General features: G+C 39.8%; 1 protein-coding gene across 2 annotated transcripts in view; it reads right to left on the bottom strand.

Annotated features, from left to right (window-relative positions):
- The window catches only part of SEZ6L (seizure related 6 homolog like), a 309976-nt gene that overhangs the window by 78238 nt on the left and 216670 nt on the right, over nt 1-15068 (bottom strand). For both annotated transcript variants that reach the window (XM_018564635.1, XM_018564634.1), the window contains 2 exons: nt 7227-7419; nt 3980-4165 (listed from right to left, as the gene is read on the bottom strand). In XM_018564635.1, the coding sequence (XP_018420137.1) occupies nt 3980-4165; nt 7227-7419 (379 nt within the window). The remainder of the gene's footprint in view (nt 1-3979; nt 4166-7226; nt 7420-15068) is intronic.

Here is a 15068-nt window from a genome sequence, read left to right as displayed (position 1 = left end):
ATATATATATATATAATATATTTTCACACCAAAAGTGGAAGGTAGAGGGGAAATAGAGGGTCTATTGACTTGGTATTGTAACTTCTGAATTGCTTCCGTTCCCTTGCATTTTTTTTCTTTTTGGCAATCTTTATGTGAAGTTTGTTTCATGTCCAAAGTGGACATACTTGACTGTATTGCCTTGCGTTGGATTAGCATTAATTCTTGATGTGTTGCATTGAAAAAAGTAGCGCATGCAAACTGCAAACACAATGCAGCGCACCACTGTGAACTGGCCCCATTCACACCCATTCATTTGTTGGCCCCCTTGCATTAGAATCCATTTAATAAATGCCATGCTAGGGATCTGGTGTGAATGGGGCCTAAATCATGCATGCAGGTACCACTGGTTGCACATACAGGTATACACAGTCATGTAAAAAAGTAAGTACACCACATGCAAATGGTTGACTTTTTGCACTTTTTTATACAGGGAAATATTAGGTTTTCAGTGCCTACAGATAAAGGTGATATACCTATATATAAAACACAAAGAAAATTTGCATTTTCAATTATTTTTAATCATCACCTCAGTGAAAATTTTACCCCTGCTGCATGTAAAATTCCTTCAGTTGCAAGATCTTTGTGTTTTTCCTAGCATGAACTGTCTGTTTTAAATCCGACAGATAGAATTTAAATCGGTTTTGACTAGGGCAGTTCATAACACCTTATTTCTTATTTTTTAGCTATTGCCTGGTGAATTTGCTAGTCTGCTTGGGATCATTAGTGTGTTGAAAGATTAATTTCCAGGCTAACTTCAGCTCTTAGACTAATGGCTGCTCATCAAGCACATTTTGATACGATACACAATTCTTAGTTGATTCGATGACTGAAGCAGAAAGCAACTCCACATCAGAACATTTCCACAACCATGCTTCACAGTTGGTATGAGGTTCTTCTAAAATGTGCTTTGCGCCAGACATGTCTACTGTTACTGTGGCCAAACAACTCTATCTTTGCTTTTGTCCACAGCACTTTGTTCCCGAAGACCTGGTCTTTGTCTATATGTTCAATGGCAAAGTGTAGTCTTGTTTTCTTTCTAGTTTTCTTTCTGGACAGCAATAGCATTTTTCTGGAACACCACAGATGCAGGTTATTTTTTCCCCCTTTTTGATTGTTAATGCATGCACTTTAATGACTGTTAACTGTTACCTGCAGATCCAGCAAGTACATTTGGGGAATCTTGGAGCTCTTGTAGATTGCTTTCTTTAAAGTAGAATGATTGGTTTCAAGTAATGTGGCAATCTTTTTTAAATCCTTTACCTGACCCATGGGCATCCACTACCTTCTTTCTGAGGGCATTAGAGTGCTCTTCTGATCTTGGCATAATGACACCACACACTTCAAAAGCAAAGAGAACACCTGACCCTACATGCAGTTACTAAGTGTTAAATAAGACCAGTTGCATACTCCCTGAGAATGTTTTAATCATTGGCATCTAATCTGGAACACCTGCATCTAATTTCATTGATTTAAAGTGGTGGTAAGTGTGTGTGTGTGTGTGTGTGTGTGTGTGTGTGTGGGGGGTATTGTTTCTACATGACAAATCAAAGCTGCATTTTTTTAAAATCACCTTTAATTGTAGGCACTGTTTGAATAAAGATACAGTATTTGCCTGTTGAAATAGCCCTTCATTAACCTTTTTCAAGGTATAGCATAATGAACCATAATTAGTTCTATAATACCAAAAAGAAAAAAAAACATGATTCCAAGCTTTCTCCCTCCACTTTCACACTCCCTCTATCTATAACTGGAAAACAGGGTGTCCATGCAGCTGGAGAGGTCATGGAATATTCCATGCAATATGCTGGCACATTCTAGATACAATAATAATAATCATAATAGCATAATCTGACAGGTTTCACAGTCACTGCATGTTCTTTTTCCTAACTCAGGATATGGTTTTATATGTAATCACTTAATTATTTCTGCTTCATAATCCTTTCCAGCTTAGTTGAAGAAGTTGGACAATTAAAAAGTTGATATGCAAGCCAGCTTAATTCATTTAATTACAGTCCCTTTATTCAAATTGGTGTATTTGCTTTGCTAGTTTTTGTTAGATGTGGGAGGATTCAAACATACATACAGTATTTAATGTATATCTGCTGTAGGCCAGGCAGATATAGGCTGCCTTTATGGCATTAAGCTTTAACTGCAGTTACACTTATTTTGTAACCTCCCTGGAGTATGTCTTTGTACTCTAGAGCTTTCCCTTTAGTCCTATAGTACTTTAGTGCTTTCAGTCTTATAGAGAACTGTGGAGTAAGAGCTCTAGACTAATTCTGTATAGGACTGAATGGTGATTGGAAAGTGCATGTGTGGGTCCAACACAGAAGAGATGGTGATTAAAATCTCAAGCAGTTAATATCTTGCTGCATGAGACAGGGGAATTTAGGATTTTTGGGAGGGGGTTACAAAATAAGTGTAAATGCACTTTAAATGAAACCTGGACAGGGAGGACTATACAGGCTGCCATTGTTGTCCTCCTTCTGAAAATCCTAATTATCTGAAATTTTAATATGTTCTACTCTGTCATGCAGTGACATTAAGGTTTGATGGAAGAACCACTGAGCACTGCCGAGAAAACCCCATATGGACACTCATTCATTGGAAGCAGGAAAAGTATTTACTTTTTTCTTTTATAAAGTATGGCTTTGTTCTTTAACATTGTATAAGCAACAGAGTTTATTTAAACTGATCTCTTAGTTCTCCTGCAAAGTGTCCCTAAACAGATTAGACTTCATACTGTGTTTACAACCTCCTGGCCCTGCTGCTTCTATTCACAGAATTGACTGAGTCTGTAGGTTGCCATCAAGGGGTCAGGGTTGGACTTTTTGTTATTTACTAAGTGCCAGCGAGAGGCTGATCTCATCCCATTATCTGTCTTATCTCTTGCATAGTTGCAGCAGTTTGGGGAAGCTGGCAGCAAAGCGCCTACATTGAGTAATTATACTATTGAGTCCCAAAGAGTAGAGAACGTAATCAAAGGAGCCAGTTTCTGGTTTTTGAACAGGAGAATACCAAATTGACTAAAATATTGGACTTCAATCAATGCTAGCAGTTAGAGTAGAAGAAAATGAGGATGTAGCAAGAAAAAACTGATTACATTGGCATTCCATCATATGGCACAGAGGTGTACTTGTAGTGGGAGATGAGCATCAATGTGATTAAATACAGAAAACTACAATTGTATAAGTATAGTAAAGCTGCAGCTTGCATGCTTATTTTTAGTTATACTTTATCAATAAAATATAAGAGTATTATTTTTGTAGATGATTGAAATAAATAGTGCTAACAAAATGACAGAACTTGTTATATGAACAAAAGCTTTGCCAAGCTATTTTACTTCTTGTTAGGCATGTGCAAAAAGTGGCAAGAAGTGTTCTCTTGAGGTACTAGTGGGTGCGCTGGTACTAAGGATCTGCTAGTTTGTTCCAGTTAGTAAATTTTTCTCAGTTCATCACATATTTTCCATTGACTAAAATGGTACTAAATTAATTAACTGATATAAAAGGACGCTTTTTATAGACCAATATTAAATGGATGAAATTGAAAGTGGTTCATTTGTATTCATATTAATGTATTACGAACAGATAATATTTTCCATTTATTTAAGTATTTTAATTAGATCTTTTTATATATATATATATATGTATATATATATATTTATTTGCAAGGGTTTACCATGAAGTCACACCCCTCTAGCATATCAATGTTGTTTCAGAGGAAGTGAGATAGAGAGCCATGCTGTTTGAGAGTATAAAAGGCAGGCAAATTATATTATATACAGATGGAACTGTAGGCTATGAGGCTAGTTTTTGTGTACTCTGATGCTATGCTTGGGAAAAAATCTTGTGTTATTGTGTAGGCCATGGAGTTACCTGCCCCCATGGCATACCTTTGTTGCTGCTTTTAAAAGTATATGTGTTCCATGACCTACCTAGACAGATGGGCTCTTTATCACTCCAACGTGGTTTTGAAGAATTGATACATGTAAGGTTCCTGGAGCCCTCCAACACATATCCCATGTAGCAATGAAAATGTGCCGTTCCTCCAGCATGTAAATCGATGACTGTCACATCACCATAATCTGGCCTTCTGGGAAAACTGCAGCTCAGCATGAAAACTTGAAATACAAATACAGTTACATATAAGCAAAGGGACAGACATAGTAATGCATTCAAATTATAAAGGTCTCAGTGATCAAATCGACAACAGAAAATGGTGCTTTTGCCTATAGCAATACGGGACTCGAGCTGATTTTTTTTTACAACTTAAAAAAAGAAATAAATAAATACAGCATGATGTAATTTCTACAAAGCTATACAAAATACTGACTATTTGTACATTTAGAGAACCATATGGTACTTTGCCAAAACCTATGATTTTGTATATTAGATAACATCCCAAAGCTGTTCTATACATTTATCACCTAATCTATTTGCAAGCAGCAGTGTTTAAGGAATTTTATTTTAAGTTTTGCCAATGCTTTTGTGCTGTAACATAAAATACATGAAATAGAAACCTATAACTGATCACACCAAACAGTTTTTGTAATGTTTTTTTTGTAATCTTTCTTTTTATTGGGGCATTAACTTTTTTTTTAATGAAATACCATTTAAAAACATCACTATACATGCCATAAATAAAACAGATATTGTTTAGAAAGGTTACATTATATTTTATAGCAAATGTATTATTATTATTAATAATAATAATTATTGATTTATGTATAACCAACATCTTCTGCACCGCTGTTGTGAGTGGTTAAAACATTAGTTCTACTTTATGTACATTTATAAATTTACAAACAGTTCTTCACAAGGGAGGTTACCATTTTAATCAAAGCAGGTTGTGGATGCTGATTATTATTGGTACTAACTAGTTCATTCAGAAAACAATTGTAACAGATGGCCCCAGCTGGCCAAGGGCATGGTCCAGGATGGGATATATGTGTCACCCCACCCAGAATCTAATATTTTTTAAGGTAGATGAGTTGGCTTGCTGCTGTCTGACTGTTATGCAGTAAGCCAGGAGTTAATGGTTGGACACACTTATGTACTGTACACCTGATGGATAAAATAGAGATAAGTGTGTGATTCAGTCTAGGCTAGGAACAGGCGGAGAGGGGGAAATGATCAAACAGCCAGAGACTAAAGATTTATGTTGCTGTTTTGTGTTTCGACAACCCCTGCGAGGGTAGACATTTCGTGCTCGTTTTGTTCTGAGGAGAGATAAAAGCAGGCAAGAAGCCATTAAATGCACGTTAACATCTGAACTGCCTCTCTGCCAGCTCTATGTTCGATGCTGACCCCATGTAGCATCTTTATGTAGGCAAGTTTCATTTCTTGCTATAGCTGTAGTTTTAACGTTGAATTGTGCAACAGCAATTCAATTCACTTTCGCATAGGTACTGTATTTCAAAGTTTTGGAGGTCTTAAAGGTCTTGGCTCTGTTTTAGATTGTATCTCCAATATGGGCACTTGCACATCTTTAGAGTTCACCACCATGTCACTAAACCTTTCTTAAGTGATGAAAGAGCTACCAAAATACTGATTCAGTAGTAACAGCTCCCGACCCTTTTTAAGCAAACCTTTAGCAGTTTTTATGGCTTAAAACTACTCAAAAGTTGCTTATCTAGAAAGACCCATCTGCCTAACAGTCTTTACATTGCCGTGAAAAGGAAAAAGTATTTCAGCACCAGAACAATCTGTTTTGTTTTCAAGGGAAAAGTTAGAGCTGTTGTCAGGTTTTTATAACTGACTGTTGCTGTTGGGGAGATTACCCCCCACGTCTTGTCAGCACAGGAATGTCATTGATCGGGGCTCATGGGTATGAACTGGAATCTGGTCTTTGGATCCTATCTACTACACTAGCAGGGACACTTAGAGAGAAAGGTGCGAGCAGTGTGGGCTGACGACTCCCTGAGCTGGAGTACAAGCAGGGAACAGAGCAGGGCCACGGAATGAGGCAGTGGACGATAGAATAGGTTGGTAGATCAATGTACTAGGCAGGGTGCTGCAATGCTAGGTAGGTGGCATATGGTCCCCCAGGATGTGGAATCTAAGGGCCAGCCGGTGTTCACCAGAGCTCCTGATGGTGGAGATGGACTTGGCTGCGTGCTGACCCCAGGTCACAATCCCTAGGTTCACCCAACTCACCTAACAGCCAAGAATGGTTGACAAGGCCAGAATTCTGGACAGGTTGCAGACACACATACAACGGACAAAACCAAGGCCAGGGACAGGCAGATGACTAGGACTTCCAGGGACAATCCAAAGGATAGGGCAGACTGAAGACTGGGATGAGCAGGGACAAGTCATAGTTCAGGGCAGACTGAGGACAAGGATTTCCAGGGACAAGCCAAAGGTCGGTACACGGGCAAACTCCAAGGAATTCAGGTTAATTCGCAAACCTGGGGGGCTCGGCATCTAACTTGGGAAAGCAAGTCTGCAGCTGAACTGTGACAAGGACATAATAAAAAAAACTCTAACGGGAACAGAAACAAATATTTTTAGTACAGTGGGGAAGTGTTAGAACTTCTTGTCCCGATGAGAACCGCACTCTACATTTCTTGTCTTTGTGTCACAGGGACATAAAAAAACAAAAATAAAATTTTTGACTCTTCCCAATCTATCCACATCCCAAAGAAAAATGTGCCTGGAGTAAGGCTTTAATTCATAAGCATAATGTTGTGTACTTTCACCATACTTCGCATATACTTTTTAAATAATCTTTGTAGTGTTTGCTAACGAGAATGTACAGCACACTTACTATAAGACATTTAAAAAAACACTACACAGGACATGAATGTACACAGATGGTCAGGCTTTGACAAACAACATGTTTTTTGCTTTTCAAGGCTTTAAAACAATATCATGTTTGATTTGATGTCTTTATAAAAAGAAATAAGATACTGTTTCATTTGTATTTATTTTTTAGTTATATTGCTTTAGTTGCCTATAAATTTAGGTATCCAAGTCAGTATTTTAGTCTCCTCATTAATACAATAGATTAGGTACTGCTCTTTTAATACAATTTAGATTTTTGCCACTGATGCCAAAGGATCCATAATCCTTCAGAGATGTGAAATTTAAAATAAAATAAAACAGGGCATTTGGCTGTCTTTGGTCAACAATGCTCTTGTTCGTTTACTACAAGTAACCAGTTGTTGCTTTAACACTTACCTTGGTAATGTAGCTGAAAGGTTCCAATTGAATCATCCTGGAATGTTTTGAAGTAAACCGAAAGAGTATTAGTGGGACTTCGGATGACCTGACCTTCAACCAGAAGAGTTTCATTTGCCAGAACTATGAGTGCATCCTCGCTCATGCCTCGAATAGATAGGTGCTCTCCCTCAGACAGATTTACACTTTTAACCTATAAATAAAACAATTGTTATTAATCTAACTTGTAACAAAGACTGTATTAGCAGTCATTTTAAATGCCGAAACAGATAATCATAGGAACATGACAGCAATTATGTCTGCATGATATACACTTTTTCCCCATATATAATTCCTGCTGAAATAATAGGGAGAACAGTATTTGAAGTTACAATTTGTTTTAGTTTTATGGTTTATGGCGTATGACTAATTGCTCTAGCGTGAACGGGCCAAAGCCTTTTGGGCTGTTTCACAGTGCTGATTCAAACAAAGCCTCCTGGTGCTCTATGCTGTTGGTGGGCTCTGTATTTCTGTGTTTCTGTATTTGCAAGCGGAAGAGCTGGTGAACATGAAGAGTATAGTTACTGGCCAGTGCTCTAGCATCAGGGGTATCTTCTTGTAAACATAAACCTGACCCAATGACAAAAAAACACTAATAATATTGGTAATAATAGTTGCATGTTGAAACCCAAGCCAGAAACTCACCCCAAGTTTTCCTAAATTTCCACAGTGAGAACTAATGGCCCAGTAGGGATCTTATAATGAGTAAGTGTCTTTTCACAAAAAAGGCTTGCTGTTTTGCTGAAATTGCTTTGGGGTTATGTTGTTTGACCAGTTTGGATGCAAGCCATGCTTATACAGTTCTTTTCATTTTGATTATTTACTGTCAGAGACAAACTTCAGATTTTTTTATGATATAGTTGACTTACTATATACTTCTGTTGGGAGTTCTAAGTAGAAGTGGGCTAAATTAATTTAACATTTTGTGTTTGTTGTTTCAAAAAAGTGATTGTAAAGCTCTCTGTTTAAAAAGAAATACAATATTTTGCTTACTTTAGTACTGTCAGCTTTTTACAAAGCATTTTATTTAGGCAGATATTTTAAATAGGGCTCATACTTGGAATCTAATTTTTGTCTATCATAAGACTCAGTTTAGAAGCAGAGCATGACTGCACTTGTAATATTACCTAGGTTTCCATTGATGTTCTAGCCTCTGTGGTGCCTATAATGATTTTGACACCATCAAATATTCCCATACCTCACTCACTTCTAATCACTGGATTACAATAATGGTGTCAACAGGGAGTGATGTCTAGGAACATGAAAACCTGTTTTGTGATAGCTTGCATTTCCACCACTATGGTGAATGAAAGAGTACGCTTACATAAAAAAGCAGCTGCAGAATGCCTACTGTAAGGGTACTGTATGTCAACTGACTTATGTTGCTCTGTTTAAAGGTGTAAGAACGTATCTTGTGCTGACATCCCAGGTCCTTCCCACTGCATCCCACACCAATTGGTCCTCATCATGACACTTCTCTGATGACTCAGGCAGCTGTGCCACTCTCTTCCTGATGACTCAGGTGGCTATGCCGTTCTGTGTTCTGTTGCAAGGGCAATGTAGCCGCACCTCTTGCTCCTCCTCATTGTTCCACATTGGCCAGTGGCTTGTATCCTTGCAACATGCCCACAGTCCAGCCTCCAGGTGTCTTATTGCCAAGCAACACCCCTACAGCTCAGTCCTTCCAGCTTGTCTTCTATTGGCCTGTGTGCTCTGTAGGTGCCTGATTTAAACCTAACAAACCCTGCACCTGGGGCTTGTGATAGGTTTCTTCACATACCTAAGTAGCTGCCATTATTTGACCTTAATCTTGACCTGCCCTGTTATCTGATCCTTTCCTGTTTACTGAGCACATCTCTTGCCTGCCTCCAGGAATTGCCATTGCCTGCTTATTGACCCTGTCTCTTGCCCGTGCCTGTTTATTGACCACATATCTGCCCTCTGCCTGGATTGACATCTTGCCACATCCCTCTCATGACATTTCAGAGCTAGTCTCACCATCCCCTTCTAACATCAGTATCTTCCTGAACAACAGGTATTGTTGTTCTACTTTTGCTCTGCCTTTTGTGCGACCTGGCCTGAGAGTAAAGCATCATGTAATAAATCCTGGGGGCAACCAATTACCAATAGGCATGTTTATCTTAAGTGAACATGGGCTGCCATGAGTGAAGCTACACTAACAAGCTTTACCACTTGTACAGGAGTGAACATTAATCCTGTAATGGTGCTCCTGAGTCTAGGCCCACTTTAATTAATTCATTTACATTCAATCAGTGTATGTTAAGCATATGAACCAGTGGAAATATGAGTATTACATTGGAGCAAAGATAAAAAAAAAATCACTGGGATAGCAAAATTAGCACTATTGCTACATAAAAATGATTATTTTATAACCAAGTATTTATTGGGTTTTCAAAAATGAAACAATCAGCAGTTTACATAGTATTCACCGGCCACAATAGGCCACAAAGGCAGTATAATGAATTCCATAAATGTCAGTGCAAATACGATGTACAAATATCATTGCGGCATAAAGTAAAAATGAAAAAGGGGGAGGGGAAAGAAGGAAGGGAATCAGGGAAGGAGTCCATCGGTCGGTCTTCCTCGGTGAATAGTTTCGGGATTGTTCCACATATCCACAGGTCTCGACCAGTTGCTCCCGTATGTGGTCCCCCCTCAACTCATTTGACCATATCACAGGCGGCTGAGGGTATTGATATCTAGATCGGGGTGGTTATGTTTTAGCCAAGGTTCCCAGATGCTGAGAAATTTGGAATGTGTATCATTAAGTACACTCGACAACCGTTCATTTATGAGAATATTATCTAGTCTATGCGTAAACTCCCGGTAAAGGATAAATTGTTTTTTCCAGTGTCCCGCTAGGGTTAGTTTGGCAGTGATAAAAATTTGGTGTGCCAGTGCACGCTGGGATTTAGACAATTCGGGCACTGAAGCATGAAGCAGCGCCTGTGTCGGGTTTTTAGCGATGGTCCTATCAAATAGAGTCGAGAGTAGACGGAATATTCTGGTCCAAAACCGGGTTGCAAAGGGGCACGACCACCAAGTGTGGAACATGTCTCCTGGGGTCGAACATCCTCGGAAGCAATTTGTAGATGTAGATGGGAACATTCTACCTAGCCGAGTGGGGACTAGGTACCTCAGAGTTTGTCACGTTATTGGAGCACTTGGAAATGTTTACCCATACCGCCCTCCACTCCTCATCAGACCAGCGGAGACCCAGGTCTGTGGTCCATTGGCTAGCGCTATCCATAATGGCTATCAGGTCAGTATTGACTGAGTCCAGATCCTGCTCATGAGATTCAACCACAGATAAGACATCATCCATCTTTTTCTCCAATAGGTCTGTGCGCACCCCTATTTCTCTGATCTCTTTAGTCAGGGTTTCAGTAAGTGTCTTAGAGGTTGCTGTCAGCTCCTTATGCAGCATGGCGTGGATCTTTTGTAGGAGGCTTGCGTCTCTAGAATCATCTAGGTCATCCCCGTGTCATGGGAAGGCTGTCCAGGGACGAGGAGTCCTGTGTATCTGGAAGCAGGAGCGAGGAAGCTGAGTGCTCCGGTGTGCCTCGTGTGGCCGCCATCTTGGGCTGTCCGCGTCTCATCATCTGAAGCCGCCGAGCGTCTTTCTGCCGCTTGCTCTGCCTCCTCATACCCCCCACGCAAGGTACCTGGTGTCAGGGTTGAAGGGCCACTATTCCGGTGTCGTTCAGGGTGCTTATGTTCGCTATGGATGGCTCTCTAGGGATCGGGTGATGCGGAGCTCTGTCAGACTGCGGCCATCTTCCTTGGCAGCTCGCCACACCCCCAAAAATGATTATTTTATAGTCCAGAGCAGAGCCAAAGGTTTTCAGCTTTCTGCTGTACCAGTGCACCTGAAATTACCCTGAACACAGCCTTTTGGGTTCATCATACAATGAAAAATTAAGAAGGTTTGTTTGGGAGGTCTACTTTGGCTCCCTTAACTGAAGAGACTCCGGCTACATGAATGTTCAAACAGTCTAAATGTTATGATGCTCACCAGCATCATTTAACATACACCAAATAACTATTTAAAGTAAAGCTGCTGGGCAATTCAAATTGAACAAATGGATTAACAGAAGTTACATTAACTAAAAACAGTATGCTAGAACTATCAAAATAGGGTGCTTAAACTGAACCGTGGACAGCTCTGAAATCATGAAAACATAATTAACCACTTCAAGTCCGCGGTGTTAAACCCCCTTCCCATCCAGGCCATTTTTCAGTGTTCAGCGCTGCAGTACTTTGATTGACGTTTATTCTGTCATGCAACGCTGCACTGAAATACATTTTATACCATTTTTGGGGGACAGACAGAGCTTTCTTTTGGGGGTATTTAATCACCACTGGGGGTTTTTATTTTTTATTATATTAAGGGAACATTACAGATTTTAAAAAAAAAAACTGTTTCCCCTATATTAAATGATAAAACATTTATTATTACCCAATTTTTTGGTCAAATATAAAAGACGGGGTCACGTCGGGTAAAAAGACACCAAACATGTCAAGCCTTAAAATTGGGCGCGCGTGTGAAACCTCAAAAAACTACAAAACCCAAAATTGGCCATAGGCGACGTTTTAAAAGCTTTTACCGCTCATCAGTTTAGTGTTATCAGTGATTAATGGCCCTAAAATGATTGCTCTCACTCCGACGTTCGTGACAATATGTAACATGTGTAGCGCAATTGTCATTTTCGCATTCTGGCGCCGCGAACACGTATTTACATTTATATGTGCGTAAATGTGGGGGTGGGGGACTTAAAAATTTGGGTTTAGAAAAAAAACTTTTTTTATTTGTGACTTTTATTTTATTTTTTTTACACTTTTTATGTTTTTTTTTACACTTATTGTTATTGCTATTACATAGGGGGGTAACAATCCCCCTATATAATAGCAAAGGCACACTGACAGGTCCTCTTTATGGAGACATTAGGGATCTCTAAGACCCCTAATGTCACCTGGGGACCCCAAAAGAAGCTGATGAAGCACAGATCTGCTTCATCAGCTTCTTATCTCTGGCTATAGAGCCAGATGACTGGCAGTTGAATGCGGACGTGATGTTCTTCCCTCTCGCTATAGCAGCCAGATGACTGACAGATGAATGCGGAAGTGATGTAATACACATCACTTCTGCATTCACAGCACGGAGGGAGGTCAGCAAGAAGGAAGATGCTGACCTCCCTCCATCTTACCTCCTGACGCACTCCCGAGCCGGTCCCGGGCCACAGATGGGGCAGCGGATCCCGGGATTGAAGCTGAGGGGTCAGAAGGGGGGCGGCAGCACTCAAGGGGGGGAGGGGTGTCACGCAGCCAGCACATACACGCGATCGGTAGGCTATAGAGCCGCTGATCATGTGTATGTGAAACAGCCGGTAACGGCTCTTTGCATTAAACAGTCTTTTTCTGCCCGTGCGCGCGCTAGGGGGCGCGCAGGAGCAGAAAGATAATGCCTTCTGGAGACGGCAACCCGCAAATGCGAGTCCGCTGTCCGTCTGTTTTTTTGCAACGGGCGGACGGCAACAGGTTGAGTGTATTTTTAAATGCAAGCAGTATAAGTATCTGAATGAGACCTGGTATCGGTACTTTGGAGTGCCTATACAGCAGAGCTGAAGTGTGAGAGGAATACACAGCACAAGAAGCCAATCAGTTTATCAGATGAAAATAAGCAACGCTGATAAGAAAAAAAATCATAGTGACAGATAGGTGAGCTCACTATGCTCCTTCCACTGTCCAGTCACAGAATGGGGCAGGTCCAAGATAACCTGGACTCAGAGGGTTGAATGATGTTGGACATCAGACTGCAGGCATCTAGTGGCAGAAAAAAAGTACTTCACAGAAAGTGATTATTGCAGTAAAACCCTTTTTATTTTTAAATCTTTTAATGGGCCATTCATTTTTTGTCGGTCCCATTTCCTTTCCCTTTCCTGAGCCTCAATGTACTGGGTGGTCTCAATGGCCACTAGGAAGTCTTGAAACCAATAGGGATGGAATGGCACTAAATACAACCTTGACAAGAAAAGTTCACATTTACACACAGTATAAATGTATCTGCCTGTATTTTTTTTGTATTTCAGCGCAATCTCTGCCTGTGCACTTTTCCATCTCTTGCCCAGTTTCAATCCCTGAGGTTTCCCTTATTGAGAATATAAATTGGGTTAGAAATCATATACTGTACAATTTCTTCAGGTTTACTACAGCAGATTTCTGAAAATGGTAATTCCACTACGCTGGTAATTTCATGTTTCCTCTGTAAAAAAAATATATGTTTGGTAAAGAGTAATTATGGGAAAGTTACAACTGTAGATGTGAAAATTATATATTAGTCCTTATTCTGAAAATTGTATTAAACAGAAACTGTGTTGTCCAGTAGTAACAAATCAGATTCAAAGCTGCACAGCAAGATTGTCAGCTGGAATGTAATTGGAGGTATACACTTTTTCTTCAAAACATTAGATCACAAGTGAAGAATGATGGCTATTTTACAGCATAGGCAAATGCTGCCAAAGTTGCATTTACTTGCATTTCTCAATTAACGTTTTTCGAGGGAGCCGGATGGAAAGGTGCAGTCATTGTTAGGGGAGATTCTTCCATCCATTCAGTTTGTGTGGATGGGGAATTGATTGGTTTTTGTTGTGCAGCCCCACAGCTTTAGCTATCAACTTCCAACTTCCTGTGATGAGAAAGTACTTTTTACCACAATATATGTAGGCAATGGGCACACCACTATCAGACCCCCAGGTATGCATACTGTGATGAATTCATATGTCAAGCATGACTTGTTTAACCAACAACAGGCTTTTTTTCACCACTACTTCTTACTGGCTTTTCACAATAACAAATGCAATCATTTAGATGTTGGCTAAAAGGTTTAATGTAGTATAATACTTTTGATTGTTAAATAGTCATTTTAATTTATAGTGTTCTATATATTTTACTAAAAAGAGGGAGAGGGAGGAGAGAAGGAAAGAATGAAATGGCTTTGGTTTGAAGGAGCGTACCTTCAAATGAAGGACAGTTGGGCCTGCTGTGCACCATTGTTTGAACAAATATAATCTGCATGGAAGATTCATCAAGGAAACCTTACATGCTATGTCATTACAAAAATCTATGTCTGAAGAACACAGCTCATTACTTAGGAAAGCCAAAGGTACTTTAGAGCCAACTGCTGAGGTCTTATGAAATAAAAATTGTCAAAGGTATGTTTGAAAAAAACAACCCCTTGTTAGCTATCAAGCATGGATCTATTATGCTTTTCATTTGAGTGGCAGCTTGTAACGTGCAAGAGGAAGAATGGGTAATAGGAAAAATGGATTCAACTAAACATCAACAAATGCTGGAAACTACTAGCCAAGGCTGAAGTGAGAGCCAATCTGCCTGAAAGAAGATGATGATTAGTGCTTCAGTGTCTCATTAGCTAACCCATAGTGCATATGTATAGTTACATAGTATTTGAGGTTGAATAAAGACACAGGTCCATCAAGTTCAACCTTATGTGTAGGTGTGTGTGCAGTGCGTGCGTGTGTGTATGTGAATCCCTGTGTGGTCCTAGGTTTTAAGAGTACCTGTACCCCTGTATGTTACTGTCTCTGAGGAAGGTGTCTAATTGATTTTTGAATGATTCAATACTCTCGGCTGATACCACTACTTGTGGCAGAGAGTTCCAAAATGTAACCACTCTGACTGAGAAGAAGCCCCTACGCCCTTTGTGGTTCAATCTTTTCTGTACCAATTTTAAGTGGTGGCCTCTAGTCCTAATTGTTACGGAGT

Source organism: Nanorana parkeri, unplaced genomic scaffold, assembly GCF_000935625.1.
Source record: "Nanorana parkeri isolate BGI_ZX_2015 unplaced genomic scaffold, ASM93562v1 scaffold767, whole genome shotgun sequence".
Lineage (NCBI taxonomy): Eukaryota > Metazoa > Chordata > Amphibia > Anura > Dicroglossidae > Nanorana > Nanorana parkeri.
This window is presented reverse-complemented; position numbering and strand designations above follow the sequence as displayed.